Source organism: Thermobia domestica, chromosome 1 (genome assembly GCF_964235325.1).
Source record: "Thermobia domestica chromosome 1, izTheDome1.hap1.1, whole genome shotgun sequence".
Lineage (NCBI taxonomy): Eukaryota > Metazoa > Arthropoda > Insecta > Zygentoma > Lepismatidae > Thermobia > Thermobia domestica.
In genome coordinates, this window is record NC_137454.1 from 385,243,485 (window position 1) to 385,264,249 (window position 20,765).

At 35.2% G+C, this 20,765-nt stretch overlaps 1 protein-coding gene and 1 non-coding gene across 2 annotated transcripts in view; both read left to right on the forward strand.

Moving 5' to 3' along the window:
- Positions 1-3,391: 3,391 nt before the first annotated feature.
- TRNAP-AGG (transfer RNA proline (anticodon AGG)) lies at positions 3,392-3,463 on the forward strand. The gene has a single exon. It is a non-coding gene; the product is annotated as a tRNA-Pro (tRNA).
- A 1,543-nt stretch (positions 3,464-5,006) lies between these two features.
- Positions 5,007-20,765, forward strand: part of LOC145664941 (uncharacterized) — a 134,700-nt gene continuing 118,941 nt past the window's right edge. The window contains exon 1 of the mRNA XM_081732062.1: positions 5,007-5,198. Coding sequence (XP_081588188.1) covers positions 5,156-5,198 — 43 coding nt within the window. The 5' untranslated portion in view covers positions 5,007-5,155. The remainder of the gene's footprint in view (positions 5,199-20,765) is intronic.

Genomic DNA, 20,765 nt, shown 5'->3' on the forward strand with positions numbered 1-20,765 from the left:
TGATAAACTAAAACTCTGAATTGGCAACCCTGCTGATGTTTCAGTGCATCAAAAGGTGTGTTAAGGATCTGTCTACATTATGCAATTCCTGAAAACAATGAAAAAGAAAGTTTGAAATTATCATGATAAAACGTTTACTTAATAAAACAGTGTTACTCAGAAATGAGTTACCAGCCCTACAGCAGATGTTGGAATTGTCCCCTGTTCTGTTTAATTCAAACATTGGTTCACATGTTTCACCAGGTTGGCAGCAACTTTACGAAGAGTAGAAGTGTTAATGTTCTCAATGGCACTGCGAATGTTCGCTTCCAGGTCTTGAATAGTTCGAGAATTGTTCTTGTATACCTCCTACTTTAAGTAGACCCATAGAAATGAATAACAGTGTTGCAGGGTGCATGTAAGTAAAAATTTTATCATGATAATTTCAGTTTCTTTTTCGTTTTTTTTTTTTTTTTTTTTTTCAGGAATTCGTAATGTAGGCAGATCCTTAACACACCTTTTGATGCACTGAAACAGCAGGTTTGTCAATTCAGAGTGTTAATTTATCAAAACTATGATTTTCCTAGTTCCCCCTTACAGAGGCCTCATCCGATTAGTTATCGGTGGAAATAAAAAAATATTTTTTCTGCTCCATAGTTTCCACGCTACTCTAACTAAACAAACTGAAAATTAACGATAGAACATCCATACGTATGAGTTACGAGTCAATTTACAAGTTTTGCAAAAAAAAAAAAAAAAAAAAAAACTTTACACCTTCAGTTACATTTGGCAACACTGTGTGTTTCCTAGTATACTTCAATCGTTGCTTCCTAGTTTAAAAATATATGCATGAACAAAGCTTAATTTCGGTATAACCATTATTTGTGTATCGCTTCAAGTTCAAATGTTCTCCTATCCCAAACTCCGGGTTGCATTGTATATTGGGCACATAGGCGGAGTTAGGAATTGGTTGCTGAGGGGGGCAGACCTTTTGTCTGCTGGGGGGGGCACGGTTAATACAAATCAGAATTGAAGGATCTTATAATCTTGTATTTTGTCAAAAAGTTGGGGGGTCAATGCCCCCCATGCCCCTCCATAGCTCCACCCATGATTGGACACCCTGCAGTATCACACAAACCACTGATGATGATGAAGAGAGAAGAATGGTAGACACGCAACTGTGTTGATGCCTAACTAATATAATAAAGCAATTCTTCAGGTGACCTCAGAGTTTCAAAATACGAAAAATGTATATTAGGCTAGAAAATAAAGTAAACACATTTATGAGTTACTTACTCACTTATATAAGTAGTGTAGGCTTCTTTAAGAGTTATTTGAAAGCCGAATATTGATAAGTCACTATTTACCATAGAATTATATTATAAGAACTATTAAGATGCTTTTGGATTATGAATCTTTTTTCAACAAAGTAATGTCATTTTGGAAATGTGTTCAAGCAGTTTCGAAAGACAGAAATTTACCTTCCTTCTGCAGAACCGGTCATTCGAACCTTTCAAAAAAAAAAAAAAAAAAAAAAATTAACGTGTTAAGAAATCAAACCGAGGATGACAGAACCAAGATCTACAATAATAATAATAATAATAATAATAATAATAATAATAATAATAATAATAATAATAATAATAATAATAATAATAATAATAATAATAATAATAATAAAAATAATAAAAAAGACGGAAAACGACAACACAGAATGGAATAGAGAAGCAAGAAAAGCTATGTTTATGTGATATTATAATTTCCAAATTAAAGACCGATTTTAATACACAGTACTACATAGCAGCATTATTGTTTGCACAAGATACGTTTGTTTCCATAATCCCAAATTTTCCTGTACCATGTATAAAATATGGTCTATTTACAGTTTTTATTATTATTTATTTATTTTACAAAATTTTATTTATTTCCAAACGCCACTTAGTGTTTGCGTCACAGTTATGTTAGTTAGTTAATTAGTCAAATTTCTACCCTCTATCTCCGTTTTTAAATTTTTATTTATTTATTTATTTACTGCAACATCCGACATCACAATTCACCCTCCGCCACTACCTTGATAATAATACTTCATGTGAAACATTATTATTGACGCACATGGCATAGGGGAAACCGGGGTATTCGCGAACACTGAGGCAATGCCGAACATTTAAGTTTACGCCCAGGGAAGCTTGTTAGAAAACAGACTATTTTGCTCCGACTAGCGAAGAGACCTAGAAAAGTGTAGCATAAATTTGGTGACAGTCAGTTGAATGGATTTCCAGGAAGAAGACGTTTTGTTGTTCTTGTCGATTCACTTATAACGTTGATTCAACAATGTGGGCAAAGTAAGTTGGCTCTTATCTATATTGTTACAGATGAGGCTATATATTCCTCTATATTTGAGCATTAGCTCTTTGTAATCTTACTAGCCTATATGCAGTCAACAATTAGTTTCAACTTTAACAATAAAATTGTGTCTCGTGAGGAAATGCCAGACAGAATGTTCGCCATTACCCCCGGAGTGTTCGAGATTGCATTATGGTGTGAAATAAATTATCATAAAACTTTTAATAGTTTTTGTTTATTGAAAAGTAAGTAATAAGTTAATGAAATTGGTTTGGGAAATAGATCATGTCTTTGTAATAAGCGTTATTAGCTTTATTAATTAGAATAGTTTGCTATATTTATTAGTTAAGTCTGTAATTATAATTCGTATTAAAGATTTAGATATTAACTTACGGTATATTTTTAATGTATTTCTCTTCTTTCGTAAAGGAAAGTTTAAAGTAAACAACATGATCGGGATTACCCCGACCACTGGGACAATCCCGAATATAGGTACGGTACATTTTTAAAACATCTCACTGATTTGTTGAAAAATGTTAATTTTGACTTTCCTCTGCAGTTTAGTAAACAGGAAAAACTCCAATCTTTCCATACACAAAAAATCTTAATTTTATCTTCAAAAACGAAAGAGTTATTTACTGTATAATCAAAGCTTAATTGTTCGTGAATACCCCGGTCTCCTCTAACTTTATTAATTACAGTAACTATGTTAAATACTGTAGTGGGTGAGAAAGACAATCTAATATGTTTTGACATGTATTTCCAAGAACTGAATTCTATTCGAAAATCCAGGCTGCGGACCCGCATACTTGTTGCTGTCTTCATAGGTTTCGAAATGCTCTTTCAAGATCAGGATATAATGTCCTATTAATTGTAAATAAATAAATAAAAAGAAATAAATAAATAAAAAGTCATATCAGTCGCCAAAATAATTCAAGCATCTTCAGGAACAATTAGTTTGCTGAACTACCGCAAGATGGTATTACTGAATAAACCAGGCCCACTTCGTAGGTGAGCAATTTAATTTCCATCTTCGTTATATGCAGGAAAACTGCTGACTCAATGTCATGGCTCGTTGGTCTAGGGGTATGATTCTCGCTTAGGGTGCGAGAGGTCCCGGGTTCAAATCCCGGACGAGCCCTTTACATTTTTCAATTTTATGATTAATAAAATACTAAAAATCAGTACTTCAAGTTGGATAGAATTTGTATTAGCATAATTTCTGGATCCCAGGGGAAAAGAGAGAAAGTTTCTTTCCCCTAGATTTTCGAGGAGTGTTCAGCTCTTGGAAATACATGTCAAAACATACTAATTTGATCTCACATACTATAGCACTTCATATGTTTATGTTCAATAATGTTGTACTATAGCCTATTTACTGCAGTTAATAAAGACATGTACGTTAATAATTGCTGTTTTCAGCGATGCAACTAGGGTAGTTGTCGCCCAGGGCAAGAACTCGTCTTAGCGCTCCCCCCTCGACCAACCAAACCTAAATGTTCTCCTACTAAACCCGATATTAGTATCACACAATAATTCTTCTATTCCATTGTTTTGTCAAGTGGTAAAGCTTGATTTCAAAATTGCAGTAGTCTATTTAATTTTAAGTAAAAGATAAAACACCAAAGTAATTAGTATTTGATTGTCAAATAATCTGAGAGTAGCATGCTTAACATATTCTTATAGTCTTATCATAATAACTGCAAATGACAATGTTTTTGGAATTATATCGGGATGTGCATATGTGTAGAACGAATCAACAGTCTGTCGCTTTAGAATTGAAAATTTAATTATGACGAACAGTCATTTGTTGTCTCGAGCATTATATTCGGACATTTTGCAAATCTCTTAAATCGATTTAAGTTAAATGAAAACACAAGGAGCTGGAACTAAAATTTAACTTTGCGGGTTATTTTGGCTGCAAAAGTTTTTACAATGTCCTCAAAAAATAGCTTTGAAGCTAACTTAAACTCTATAGATATGATCCTAAGGTTGGTGATTCGTTGTTGTTATGTTAAGTTTCTGAGGTAACTTTTATGATCTTTAGTTTGCTAAAATTCCTTTCTTTGTCTTTTAGTGAAAATAAATATCTGCTCAGTTTTGCGCCCCCTCAATCCGCCGCCCGGAGCACAAGACCCGTTTTCCTCCTCTTAGTTGCGTCACTGGGTTTTTTACATGATGCGTTATGTGCAGTTGAGCATCATGTCTGTTTCCGACTGTGGTTGTGTGTCTTTCTTTTACCCCAAAATAGTGATTTCGATCTCACTTTAAGGAGGACCCGTGGTGTTGAAAAGTGAGCGAGAAAATTTACGAGGGATTTTGCTGCCCGTTTAGGATGGGCTGCGCGTTGAGAACTTATTTTACTAATGAATTAAGATTTCAACAGATAAGTTTCTAAAACAAAGAATGCTAAGAGATAGAAAAGGTAAGACTTTATTTATTAAAGTGAACACAAAGAAAATTGAATTTTCGCGTGAAAACTTCAGATGTGTTTACGAACAAATCGTGAGTTAAAATTGTTATATCATTTATTAAAATGAACTGTTATTAAATTTATCGTGAACAAACAAGCTATCAAGAACCCATTTTGTGAACCTAAACTTCGGCAAACTATATAATACAGTGCAAAAGGGAGAACAAAAAGAAATACAGAAAAAATGTATGATAACCAATTAGATAAAACGCGCGCGGAAGAAACACCAATGGCTTTTTAGCAGAGTTTTTGTGTTTTTCTTCTGCTCAGCTGCGGCAGAAAGAGTGCATCCAGTCCAGTGTGAAACGTGCAAGTGAGCAAACTGGAGTCTGTGCGGTGGAGGCGAGAAGTGGCCAAGGGATGCTCTGCTTCGCGGCAGTAGTCGTCCTGTTCGTACAAATCGGTGAGTAACAAACAGTTGACAAAATACACTCATTATTCTACTTGTAATTAACAAAGGACAGATCAGCCGCTTTGGGTTAAGGAAGTGAACTCTATTAAAATCAAAGGATACAACTTTCAGAAACTAACTATACCAGAAAAAAAAAAAGAAAGAAATACGCACTAACTTATATCAATTTCTTTGTATTGTTATGCCAGTCGCTGCTAGAATATTCAATACGAAAATATTTATCTTTTCCTTCAGTCGCAAAAGTTAGGTTTTCTCTAGTGAAATTTAAATACAATGTGTTTTATCGTGCTTCAGTTCGTCTAAGGATATTTTATAATAAATTATATGGAAGAATACAAAAGCATACACAAACTTTTAGTAGCAATATAGTTTTTATATTGACAGATAAAAAGTAGGATCTGCAAATAAAGTTGAAACAGTATCAATCAAATTGTCATTAATTTTAATAAAGACGAACGAATCGATTGAAAGTATTGTACTTCTGAATCTAAAAAGTTTGATTTTCGTTAGTTATTTTACATTTTTAACTAAATACGTGTAATTACAGTTGAAGATTCCCCCAAATATATTTCTGGCGATACCTAGATAGACAAGCTGTACAAGACGGATATAATTAAAATAATAGTTATACAAAATGAGTTTATTTTAAAGTTTGTCTAATTTTTGTGTTTATATATTTTAATCTGCAGGGTTATTTGAAATTTTGCTTGGAGTTGGGAGAAGGGAGTCAAGATTCTCTATCGATACACTATAATTTCATTTTTTTTTTAATTAGTATATCACAATAATATTGGTTAAAGAGTATATTGAATTGAAAATGTCTCATTAGATGAGTTTTAGCCGTAGGATATTTAAACTCCAAGAAGGTCATTTTCAAGAAGTACCTTCCTGGAAACGACGACCCTGATTTTGATTTTGATTTAGTTTAATATTTAAGCTGATTTTCAAAATATATTGTAATGAATGAATCGTGAGGGTATAATTTATAGATATCGCTGTCACAACATTATTTGAACAACACGCACTGTTACTCTCCGTAGAGGCTGTTCAAGTCTGAACTAGAAACACAGGAAAATTCAAATTAGTGGAATTCTTCACTATACAAATGATGGACAACTTGAAGAATAAGTCCTAAGTATTTGGTGATCAGGCAAATCTTTGTCGAAGCATTGTCTCCTACTCTCATGGTGATTCTTAAAATGAGTTTCGTCTTAACTCGCCACGAAAATTGTACACTCGATCGGCTTAAAGCAATTAACTCATTAAAACTCAGTTACTATTACTTAAGAGTCTTCATCCCGGCGAAATTAAAATACCGCTCATTTTACAGTAATTATCTTCAAATAGATAAAAAAAAAATAATTGAAATATGGAACAAGAGCGCCCTAGAAATATTATTTTGCGTAACGTACCGTTATCACAAGTCACCTAATGGCTTTCCGTTTTCAGCTGTTTAGAAACGCGCAAATAAATGCCGATTTTCAAAATGGCTCGAAATCGAAAGCAGATAAGTGAGTCGTGATAACGGTTTCTCATGTAAAATAATATTGTCTAGGACGCTCTTGTTCCACATTTCGATTATCTTTTATCTATTTGAAGATATCACATAATTACTGTAAAATTAGCGGTATTTTAATTTCGCCGCGATGAAGACTCTTAAGACTAAAGTATTGGTCGGTTGTAAGAGAAAAGACATTATACAAAAGCAGACCTTATCAAAACAATTAATACATACAAACAACACTAATACATATTTTAGGTAGTGTAGTTGGTCTTGTGTTGATGAGATTGAAAAAGGCTCAATTGATGAACTCGATACGTTCTCTTTTATTGAAATCTCATTGAGGAAATGTTTGTTTTTTCTACATAAAGAAAGACCGTAAATGTTTCCTGCGTATATTCATTTCTCAAATTATTATTATTAAACTATCTTCTCTAATCTAATGGCTAGCGCTGCCTTTGGAGTATGAGTTCCCTTATTCGATCCTCGGTGGGATAGCATTGACCCAGCACTATTTCTTCCAGATCTTTACCTCCTGGAATTGTCCAACCAGACCTGTTCTCCGGAGAGCTAACATAAATTAAATTAACACCAAGAATGTGATTGATATTAAAGACGTTTCACTAGCGTAGGCTTAGACGAAACGTGGCTCAAGTCCCTCCTTAACCCATAACTTCCCAGCGTGTCCATATGGACGCGCAAATAGGGGTAACTTTTTATGCCTGGGAGATTTTGTGTGTGGAATTTTGTGACACGGCTCACAGTGAACACACTACAACAATAACAACAAAAATTTCGTTATTTTCATTTACTACGATCATATGGAACAAACGTAACTGAAAATATTATAAAATCAGGAAAAAATTAATTCGGGCAGTTATGAAAAAAATGAAATGAAATCTTTGAGTTTTACGTCCCACACTTATGCTGGTTAGGCTAAAGGAGACGGTGATTATGAGAAATGAATGAAATGGTGGAATGAAGAAAGTGGGAGGAAACGGGAGAACCTCGAGAAAACCCACGCACACGGTCGGGCAGTTATGGGTTAATATCCTCTCTTGAGCGGCGGATCCAGGGGGTCGATCGGGGCGATGGCCCCCCAGAAGAAGAAACTTTCTTATTTTATATATAAATAAAACCCATCCCAGATTTTGGAGCTCTTAAAAGTAGCTCTAAGTAGCAGTGTTACAACCCATCGCCTCCCAGAAGTCCGTCCTGGATCCGCCCCTGCCCTCTTCCCTCTTTTATTAAGCTACTACTTCTTCCATTATCCTTCATTTTCGTTTATTCATTGCCATCTTCTTCAGCATACAATAGGATATAACTGCGGGACGTTAAACGTATTTTTGTTTTCATATTTCATCAGGTACTGAATGAAAACTCTACACAAGAAACAAGTCAGATCTTAGAACATAATTTCTCTATTTAATTTTAGCTTTATTGGATACTCACCAACGTATTTTATCGTGTCTATTTTCGACCGGAGAGGTCAATTAAATCAGTAGCGTACGCAAGCTATGTAATCGGGATTTTAACTCCCGCTTTAGAGTTAAAATATATATATATATATATATATATATATATATGCAAATATATATATGCATGCGTGCTTTTCGGCATGGCAAATATTATTTGCCTCCTCATGATTTTTTCTGGTTGCGCTACTGGCTGTTAAAAATCTCCCCTATCTTGTTTTTGTCCCTTTTTTTAAAAAAATCCACTGATTTATATGGAGAAGTGTTCTGTTCTTTCTTCTAATGAATGGAAATTTGATAGTTTCAGGTTACTGACTTCCTTTTTAGGTCTATTTGAATGTTTATTGTTCAAGCGAAAAAGGCATTTGGAAAAAGGAAAAAAAAAAAAAAAACCCTTTTGACCGGAAATATGAACTGAAGAAAGACTGAAGAAAACATGTATACAGAGTGAGTTTTACGAATATAAGCATTAGTGATGTCAACCCGTGGGGAAAATCCCAAAATTGTAGGATTTTTGACTATGATTTCTCGAAATGTGATAAAGGGATTTTCGTAAAACAAATTGGTAAGATTTATGGAATTTTCTATATATCTATTCCATTGATGCCAATAAAATTGTCTATGGGCGAGTACACTAATGAGTTCTCAATAAACGTAGAATTAATGCTAATTGTCTAATGTTGTTACTATAAAATGCATATTAGTATTAAAAATGATTTATGCAATAACTTGCGAGTTTCAAAAAATAAGCACCAAAGAATGTTAATTGTATACTGGTATTTAAAAAAATAAAATGAAAGAGAGAACAGAATTAATGGAAGATGGTAAAACGAGAAACGTCAGTTTCCATACTAAATGACTGAAGAATGAAGGTTATCTAGTTTTATTACATTTAGTGGAAGATCATGGCACAAAAGCCTGATGGAAATACTCAACTCACAACAAAATGTAACATTTTCAATTGTCTCCTTCAATTAAGGAAAATACGTGTTCATAAGCTGGTTAACAAACGTAGACAATCGGAATATTTCGATAAGTCATTCATATATCGAAGAAAATGACTGATATACACTAATTTCATTATTCATGTATTCAAAGTTTTGAAAAATTTGATATTAGAATAGTGGGGGAAATTCAAGAACAAAATGGAATTTCCACCTCTCGAGATGGGATCTTATAAAGCTTCTGGTTGGTATCACTGATAAGCATGAGAGTACAACAAAGAATACTTGTAGATTTCAACTAAATTTACATAAAAAAATTATGAGGTAAATGGGAAGCTGCTTAAAGTTAGTGTAAAAGGACAAGTTTTGCCGATAGATGGCACTACAGTCTTCGTATCTCTCCCATGTATTTTTTACCTTTCACGAAAATTTAGAATTTCTCTTACAAATTTCCACCTAGAGACTTTAAATTTTTAGAGAAGGAAAAAAAATGAAATGAAATCTTTGAGTTTTACGTCCCACGGTTATGCCGGTTAGGCTAAAGGAGACGGTGATTATGAGAGATGAGTGAAATGGTGGAATGAAGAAAGTGGGAGGAAACGGGAGAACCCCGAGAAAACCCACGAGCACGGTGTTTGTCCACCACAAAGTTCACTTGGCGGGGGCTGGGATCGAACCCGGGACCCCAAGCACCAGAGGTGAACGCTCTACCACTGAGCCACCGCGCCCCCCCCCCTTTAAATTTTTAGAGAAGGAACTTCATAACCTATCAAAGGAAACAATTTGTGCCGATTTTTTTATTTAGAATTTTCTTCATTGTTGAAACAGTTCCAGTGTTAAAGATTTGGATATCCATTTTAACAATCAAGCCATTTCAACAATGAAGAAAATTCTAAATAAAAAATCGGCACGGATTGTTCCCTTTAATAGATTATGAAGCTCCTTTTCTAAAAGTTTGAAGTCTGTAGGTTGAAATTTGTAAGAGAAATCGTGATTTTTTTGTGAATGGTAAAAAATACATGGGAGAGATACGAAAACTGTAGTACCATCTATCGGAAAAACTTGTCCCTTTAAACCAACCTTAAGCTAGTGAGATCGAGTTTCTATCTCTACCAGTTTATTTAATAATAATATATTATTCCATCATTGGTAATTCACTTACTACATATTTAGAAGCTTCTATATAATATATACTAGCAGCTTCTATATCACTAGCATACTTCGTCTTAACATAGGAATTATGCCATTAATGTTATTCATTAACTCTATATTTTTTCTCTATCATCATTGTTTTACTTCCATCATGTTTTCTACCACGTCACTCAAAGCTTAACATGTTCTTCTCCAACAATGTCCCAACATGTTCTTAATTACTTAGAAGTTACCAGAATTCTCCCGCGACACGAGACGTTCACGAAGGGTGTGATATAACAACACTTAAACCATGTTTATTACTGGAATAGGTCGTGTAATGACTTGTATATCTTTAAACGTTGATCAATGTTCTTCAGTATGTCCGTACTATCACTTTATCGCTTTTATACGTAAGTACTATTAATCATATAATATTAAAACAGTATTTGAAAACGAAATGAAATGAAATCTTCGAGTTTTACGTCCCACTTATGCGCTAGGCTAAAGGAGACGGTGATGATGAGAAATGAATGAAACGGTGGAATGAAGAATGTGGGAAGAAACGGGAGAACCCCGAGGAAACCCACGCACACGGTGTTTGTCCACCACAAAGATCACTTGATGGGGGCTGGAATCGAACTCGGGACCCCAAGCAGCAGAGGTGAACGCTCTACCACTGAGCCACCGCGGCCCCGCAAAACAGCATTTGAGTTCTAAGACTTGAGTGAACTAGTATCGCCCACGAGACTCGAAAAATTTCTCGTTTCGAATTTGAAAATGTATTTCTCATCTCGTTTTTGAGACACGAATCGAGACAAGGCCAGAAATGTCTCCTCTTGTGGGCAAAACTGTTTAGTAGTAATGCTAGTGATACTAGTTAGAGGTTATAGTGTTACAAGTAACGGTGACTATACACTAACCATCACTGGCGCAAACCCCGGGGGGATGAGGGGGACATATCCCCTCCAATCTTTGAACTGCGGGGACAGTCCCCCCCAATAATCCGATTTGAAATGTGCTTTTGGGGAGAAATGTGATGATTTGTATCCGATTACCACAAAGGGAAGTGAGATGAAATTAATGTCCCTCCAAAATAAGCCTCAAATCTGCCCACCCCGCCACGTGAAATTTGTGGTAGACAAACACCGTGTGCGTGGGTTTCCTCGGGGCTTCCCGTTTCCTCCCACTTTCTTCATTTCACCATTTCATTCATTACTTATCATCACCGTCTGCTTTAGCCTAACCGGCATAACCGTGGGACGTAAAACTCAAAGATTTCATTTGATTTCATTTCCAATCTGCCCACATCCCAATGTTGAAGACAACTCTACCCTCCTGATCCTCCACAGCATTGTTTTTCAACTTCATAAAGATGTTCGCCATGATGCTTGATAGCACCATCTGATGTGTCAGACCACTTCCAAGTTTCATCATTCTCCCTCAACCCGTTCTAAACACACAAGGATGGTGAGGACTTTTGTTTTGCTATGCATATTGATAGATTATGTGAAATGTCTATAGTAGGCAGATTTTAAAATCTACCTTAAAAGCTTATTATAACCAAGAAAATTCTTATGAGAGTCACTGACAAGAGTATGTAATAAAAGGGGGTCGTCATATGAAATTAGTTGAGTAGTCTATTACTAATCTATACTTAAATATTCTGTATCAAACACAGTGTAGTCTTAACGAGAATAAAATAAATAAAAAGATCGGTTGCAAGAGCAAAAAAAAAAAAAAAGTCTTAATAAATACGAGATTACACGATTTTGAAATATGTTTAAAATCATGTTTTAAACTGTTCAAAATTTTTAAAACGTATTTTTTCGTGGATGTTTTAAAACATGTTTAAAACACTTTAAACACCTTTTTCATGTTTTAAACATATGTTTTGTTATTTTTTTTAAATGTATTTTTCCAACCCTGATACAAAGGGGGTATATTCCATAAAATTTATCACAGTGCAACAATACTCGCAGAATTTGCTCTCCACAGCGCTCTAAAAAATAAATAATTTTCCTTTTTTTTCTATTTGGCAAGAGCAGAGTTTCCCATCTACTGCCGTGATTTGGTTCGACTCTTGATTCGACAATAGTATCGAAAGACTGGAACAATTTGACAATCTTTGCCCTACAACTAAATAATAATAATTATAATAGTTGAGTTAGTCGAGTTTAGACTCCCTCAACCCCTCAAGATCGGGACTCCCTTCCTTAGTTTTTCTCTGGTCATTGTGTTCACTGTGGTCCTGTTGGTTTGTGTGTCGTGTATACTCGTCTCCTTGGATTGGGGGCTCCGATGCTGGAGATGTGGGCATGTGGGAGTGGTTGATTCTCTCACAAAAGTCGGATCAGCGTTGTGTCCTGACGCCGTGAGTAGATAGAGAATCCAGTGAATTCCGAAACCTCTGAGTTATTACTTGTTATTTTATTATCAGAGATAATACTAAATGTGTTAAGAACAAATTCTCGTGTTTTTACCCAAATGGAAGCTTTAGCTTTTTTTTTTTTTTTTTTTTTTTTGCTAATATTCTCGTGTAATTCGTGTAATTTAGAGGAAACAGTTACTCTTAATTGAGTGATTAGGTGGTTTATAAACCAGAAAATATACGTAAAGGAATTGTAATATCTATTAAGTGGGCCGAGGGTTTCCTTTAGCATACCATGTTTATCTTCCCCTGACCTAAATGTCTTCCAAACAAAAAAAGAGAAAAAAAAATGTTGAATTTCCTGTTGGTTCAGGTGTTCAGAAGGCAACCCTCTAGTAAATTCGCGTGACAGTACCTTGTTGAGAAGACTGTTATTTGGCTTGTTAGTTTTACCCCCTTCAGGCGAAACAACGACTGATTGGGAATAGCAAGGACACGGAAACGCTTTTATGCGGAAGAACATTGAAATAAAATACACCCATTTCAAGTAAATATCTTCTACTCACTTTATGAGGGCTGGAATATTCTTGCCCTTCCAAATAAAAGAATTTGAAGAACCATTAGCTTGTTCGTACAGACTAACTCTACAGTACGATTAGGTTTAACGGGGGGAAATGTCCAAAAATGAAAGAAATACCATCAAGAAATCACAATGAGCTGAACAAAATGGTGTTTGTGAATAAAAATACTCATGCGTAGTTTTTGAGAAAATCACGATAAATTAACTTTTTTCTTAAACCTAAAAACTGATTCCGTTTGCCTAGTGAGCTTAGAAGTACGAAGCGTGTGTATGTTACGTGTAATACCAAACAAGACAGGGGGTGATTAAATTTATCTACACTTTTCCCGAGTGCTTGTTACACTATGTCTATTCAATTTAAGTTGTTAATTCAACTAAACTAATAACGGAAACCTTTGAAGTACAGAGTTTGTCCGGAAATTAATGAGATTGGGCCCCCAAAATAAGATGTTATAACTTGTTAAAATACTTCGAAGTACTACTTGGTTTCACACATCGCTGTCAGCACGATTTCCACTCAGCGTACGCCTCCTAGAAGTTAGCTTCCAATAACGAACGACCCTCTCAGAATACGTCGTTGTTTCTTGCCCAACACATTGTCAAAATGGCGGCATTTTAATCTTTTTTTCAACTTGGGGAATAGAAAAAAAAGTCCACTGGACTCATATCTGCACTGTACGGGGACTGCGACTACATGGCAATGGAGATTCTAAGCAGCAATGACGTCACAACGAATGTGATGTGAGTCGGCGCGTTATCATGATGGAGCTTCCAGCGTTTGGCAATCTCTGCTCGGACTCGATTGAGTTTGTCTCGAAGGCGTTTGGGGACTTCCCCCATTTGACAGCCTTCCCTTGAGGAAGAAATTCTTTGTAAAAGAAGATAATGAGCATTATTTTGGTCCTGGACTGCACATCGTTGCCTTTTTTGGGCGTCGAGACTCTTTGGTGTACCACAACCAAATTTCGACTCTTGCTTTCAGGGCTTTACTATATATACTCTCTTCAAAATAATAAACGAATTGACATTTAGATAAAAATTGTTACCCTGTTGCCACATAATGAATTATCCCGCTGAACTGTCCTCTATAATTCTTTTTCATTAGAGAGGGTAAAGTTATAGTGAACGCCTTAGCAGAATACTCATGATGTGGTAACAAAGTAATATGTCTTACTCTAATGTCAATTCGTTTCTTATTTTGAACAGTTTTTTATTATTTTTAGTTTAACTTATTTTAGAATGATGTGGAATTATCATTTATCATACTGTGTCCGAATGAAATAAATATTATAAAAGCTATCGTGAAATTTCTTTTTGAAAATTGGAATAGGGATTAAATACTCCCATTATTCCTCACTGATTTTTCTAGAGTACAGTTTAGAAGGAATTATTTTGTAGCTCAAAGAAAATATGAATCAAATTCCTTGAAATTCATAACTTTTTTTTTCTTTAGCAAAAATTATTGCGAAACATATTTTTTAATGGGGAGAGAAACATTCATACTGCATAAGGGAACTGAATTCACCGCTCAATCTAGACTGATTTAATCCTAAGTATGTGGGATTACGGAAAAGAGTCAAAGATGTAATACATAATATTGTATCAAAACTGAATGACGCTTATGTAAGTTATCATGGAATTAGGTCGAATTAGGTCAAAGGGTAATTCATACCACATGAAAAGAAGGTAAATTCACGCATCATTCTTGACTAATTTTAATTCCAAGCACCGGAAATTAGGGAGAAAGAAAATGTACATTATATTGTATGAAAACCGAATGAATTTTAGAAAAAATATTGTTGAATTGTAAAAGAAATGAGGGCAAGGGATGGAGCTAGGAGGACGAATCCATTACTTTATTCTTAACTGATTTTAATTTCCTGCAAAAAGAATTATCGGGAAACTTTCAAGAAAATTATGACACATACGAACATTTTTAACGAAAATTATGGTGGAACATATTTTTTTGAAATTGAAAGGGGGCAGAGTAATTCATACTTTCATTCTTGGCAGATTTTAACTCCAAGTTGGGGGATATTCATAATGCAATAAAGAAAATATACACTAAGTTTAGTTATAATTGATTTTTTTAAATGGTTTATATTGGGAAATTTGTTTCATGTACGTACACTCATGTCCAAAATTATTCTCGGATAGCTGTCTTCTTGTAAGAATATAATTTGATAATGATTTTGCAGGGTACTTTTAATACTGATACTATGTGTAAAATCGGGAAATGTATATTTGTGGTAAATTTCAAAGGAAAACAATTATAAATACGAAAATTAGAATGAATAAAACAAGATGTTGCTAAATGGACAAGAAAGTTTTATTTTAGTTTTATTGTTCTTATTTACTGCTCTTTTGACATGAAATTTGCTACATACATGTCTTTGCCAATTATACACATACTAACATTATAAGAAATACCGGGCGAATTCGTTATCAAATTATATTCCTACAACAACATAATTATAGACATGCGACAATAATTTTGGACATGTGTGTACATGTGTATGCGTGTAACATAGGGTTCATTTTACCCCTTTATAGCTGATGAACTGCAATTCCAAACAATAGGATTATTTCTGCAAGTGAAAACAACGTATATATGAAAATGGAACAGACTGACAGACACATAAATGCCAATCGAATCGAATAATAAAAGCTTCCCTAACGCTCGCTTCAACAAAATATGATGTATTATCTGGTCGCCTTGCCTTTCCATTTTTCACATCGTTAACAACTATCTCGAGTTCATTCTTTCAAATTACAAACCTTTGTCATCTTCGCTTAAGTGATTGAATTGGGCTGGTATGGTATACCAATAGTACATTAAAATGCCACAAAATTACACCAGTTGTAAAAATTTAAAACTAGCTCTCCTAGATTATAGCAATGGCCAAGTGTATTTACACACATTCATTTGTAATCTCTCTCTCTCTCTCCCTCTCTGATTTTTCTTTCTTGCTTGCTTGTTTGAATTTTCACTGCTGGTGAGTTCCGTATATTTATCTTTATCTTGTTTGTGGTTATCTTCGATATATCAATAATGGTATGCACCTGTTTTAGACACTTCTGAGTAACGCGTGATAACACATTCGATATTACAGTTTGAGTGTGAGAAAAATAAATAAAGAATGCTTTACTTTTGATAAAAAGAGATAGTATGTTTAACAATGTATAAAAATATATATACTTAAGACAGATTTATACATACAAGCATAGCAAAACTCCCTCGTTGCGATAAGGTTAGCGTATGCGTATGCGTAGCGAACACTGCTCCCACTTCCCCGCAGAAGACCCGTGTTCGATTCTCAGTGGGAGCAGTGTTGCCAGATTTGAAGATTAAAAAGTAGGGAGGTTGTGTTCCAAAAGTGGTATTTGAACTATTTGTAACCCAAGCATAGAAATGTCAGATGGTTTGGCAATGGTCAGGCAGCGACCGCAGATTCGTACTGTTGTAGGTAGTGTGTTAGGGCAAACTCCATACCCGTCAGCTGCAGTAGAATTGCAGTGTGCAATGAACTGGGCAGGCGGTGATAGTATAAAATGGGCGACTTTTCTGATTTTCAAAAATACGTGTGTGGGACTCTGAAATACACTTTGCAACGTTTAAAGTGTGTTTGTTCACTGCTATTCCTCTCTTCTTTTTTTCTAAATTCTTTATCTGGAGTCATGAATTTTCTAAGATTTATTGTAACTCCACTTACGCATTATGTTAATACAGATAATACAGTAACAAGATTAAATTCTCTTAGGCCTAGGCATTATCTGTAGGGATGCACACGAGACAAGATTTGTGGCTATCTCGTCTCGAAAATGTGCTGTAAAAGTGATGTCTCGACTCGAAAAATGTATATTTCTCTATTGGAAGAGCCGTGTCTAGACTCGAATTTTGTCACGAAAATCCTGTCTCGACTCGTCTCGTGCGCATCCCTAATTATCTGACACAACAACACGGTCAGTGATACTGGAACCAGGCCCGTATCCACGGGGGGGGCAAGAGGGGGCCGGGCCCCCCTAAATTTTGGCTGGCCCCCATAAAATTTCACGGTAGGCTTGCAAATGAACTATAATATGGTGATGAAGTATAATATGATTGGGTCGGGCCCCCCCTAACTTCTACCGGGCCCCCCCTAAATTTTTGGGCTGGCTACGGGCCTGACTGGAACTGAAGTTCAGTGTTGTGAGATCGGAAGATTAAAAAATACTAAAACAATAATCAAACTAGTATCGAACATATTAGTTTTAGTAAAACTATTGTTCATTGTGAATAGAATACTCAACAAATAAAACGTTTACTTCTTATATAAAATAAATACCGTAAACTGGGTATATTTTCTCCTTTTTTTAATTTTTAAAATTCCCTTTCTAACATCTAAGATTAGGGAGGTAATTTAATGACATTTCTCCTTGTTAAAATGCAATCCTTCGGCTTTCTTTTGAGAACAGTAAACACTCAGTGTGACCAAGAATGATGAATATAGTTCCAATTTTTTGATGCCATGCAAGATTTTTCATGATTGGAGTAACCTTAGCCCATTTGTCAAAATGACTAATTAATACACGCAAGTATTATTGTAGCACTGTATTTAAGGAGCAGAAGAGAAGAACAGGGTACTATAAACACATTGGTGAAATTATCAATGCTTTTATTCAATTTCAATCGAACGAGAAATATCATCTGATGAAAATATTTGTATGCTACTTGGGTGAATACGAAACATCCATAAAAGAACGCTACAAATTTCTGAATACTAAACTTAAAATACCGATATTACAAACACAGGGATGAAATCTCTTTGTTCAATTTAGAGACAAACAAAAATATCGTTCAATGAAAATCGCTCTAAGTGGATGAATACTTAACATTCGAAAATAAGAGCATCATATTCTCCATTGCTTTAGAGTACTTTACCGGTAATATACTGCTCAGTTTTAAGAAGAAAATTCTTGCAATTCAGGCATTGTACAATATCGTCTTTCAGAAGCTAGTGGGGGGCTAATCTTCCTTATTACATCGCACCATTTGTACACCATTTCATGTTTAACATTTGGCTATTACCAACACAGAAAATATGGGTCAATATTGCCCCAAAAATTGGGCCAATGTTATCCCACGCAATTAAACGCTTAATAGTTTGTGTGTAATTGAACAAACATTTAAGGCGTTAGCTTATTAATATTCGCTAATGAACATGTTTTTACATTTTACTTGTTTGTGCATTCAGGATATGTCACTTCAATGTAATGAACAAATGTTATGGAACTTGAAATATGATAAATGTTTACTTGCTAACAATTGCTAGTATTTTGCTTCCCACGTTCTTGAAACATATCACTAGCGCCAATATTCATGTGTTCTCAATGTTGTAATACTTCGATCCACAAGGGCAACTTGCTTGCGCCGTGTGAACTTTGTGGTGGACAAACACCGTGCTTGTGGGTTTTTCTCGGGGTTCTCCCGTTTCCTCCCACTTTCTTCATTCCACCATTTCACTCATTTCTCATTATCACCGTCTCCTTTAGCCTAACCGGCATAACCGTGGGACGTTAAAGATTTCATTTCATTTCACTTCGATCCACAACTTTTCTTACTGATAGAGACCATAATAACCATGTAGAAATAAATCAATTATTCTCTTCCTTTAGGCCAAAGTTGCGCTTAAAAGGGCCAAAGTATACCCAGTTTACGGTACTTTTGATTTCATATATGAAAATAATAAAATAGCGCATTCTTAAGAGTTAGGCCTATTGTTTGAAAGGAATTATGTTTCATGCTGTACTAGACCAACTTTCCGACCTCCTTACCTTTTTTTGTATTAAAATTTTCATTACTTTTCACAATTCAAGACACCTGCGTAGTAGTGAAAATTCTATGGTTCGTTTTTCTGAAAGTAATTTTTTGATCAAATCAAGTATATTTTAATAGGCTTAATCTTTAATATTAATTCGTTAATTTTTTTGTGACTTTTTCCAACTATGCTTCCAGTTGGGTTCTTAGATCCCCGGCTATGGTTAACTGCTACCCCCCCCCCCCAGTGCAAATATAGTTTATATTGCGATCACACAAAACTCTTGTACGATGAACCTCCTTCATCACATAGACTCCCAGTGCACCCTCTCACATTTAGGTATTGCTCCAATCCCTGGACAAAATTTTCTGGAACGTGGAAAATCCTGCTCGGAAGGCATTTGTTTTCGGTTCCTGGTCAGTTATTGTCAAAATTTAATATTAGAAGCTTAAAATGAAATAACCTAACTTGTAAAACCGCGGGGAAACTATTCCTTATAAAACTGAACGATTTGTTCTTCAGTATGAAAAATGTGCTGCCATGAGTTTACTGAATTTATTTTTAAGTGTGTTCCGTTTACTTCAAATTTTTATGTGCATAACAACGCACAGATAGGTGGAAGCAAAACATGTAGCACTTGTTTGCAATTCGATTCTGTTCAACATCATCCTTTGGAGTATAAATTGTCAGGTTATTATGAAGGCAAAGCACTTCCGATGAATGAAAATTCACAGCAAAGTTTTTGTTCTTGCTTCTTTTGTGCGTTTTTCATCTTGGACAAGTTTTAAATTAATACTTAGAGCAACAAACACTGCTACCAGATCCTTGCCAAAAACATAACCATACAGCCTGTGCGTGTTTTGACTGACGTTCACATCTTATTGCTTTTATATCTTTATTAGGATATGGGGGGGCCGCGGTGGCTCAATGGTAGAGCGTTCACCTCTGGTGCTAGGGGTCTCGGGTTCAAACCCTGCTCCCGCCAAGTGAACTTTGTGGTGGACAAACACCGTGTGCGTGGGTTTTCTCTGGGTTCTCCCGTTTCCTCCCACTATCTTCATTCCACCCTTTCATTCATTACTCATTATCACCTTTAGCCTAACCGGCATACCCGTGGGACGTAAAACTCAGAACTTCATTTCATTTTTATTAGGATAACGCAGTGTAACTTTTAAGATTGTGTTATTAGCCTGTCCATCCATCCGTTATTCCGCACGATAACTCTTGGACGAAAACGAATATTTGAATTCTGTCTTTTGCAATAGATAGCTGGAACAATTATCTCGCTCAACTTTGTTAATGAAAGTTAATCTGTTAGTATCTGAATGGATAACGCTTATCTTCATACGATAACTCTTGTCGTTTATTTTGAAATCATTAGCGGCCAATAATTTTTCACTATTGAGTATGTGATCCGGAAGACCGTTGGTAAATTATAGTAAAGGACCTAGACTAGAACCCTGTGGAACTCCTGATAACACAAAATACTTGTCTGCTTTAAATTCTTTATAGACAGCTGTATGCTTACGTTTACTTAGATATCATGAAAATAATTTGGCGAGGGCTGGAGAAAAATGGTAATGCATTGGCTTAACAGTGTTTTATGACTTACTCAGTCAAAGGCCTTCTCAAAATCAATATATATTACGTCAACTTGCCATACTTCATTTAACGAATTAGCTAGAAATCGTGACTTGCTAGATTAGTTGTTGTTGATTTACGAGTTACAGAGCTGTTGATACGTTGAAATTACTGGTT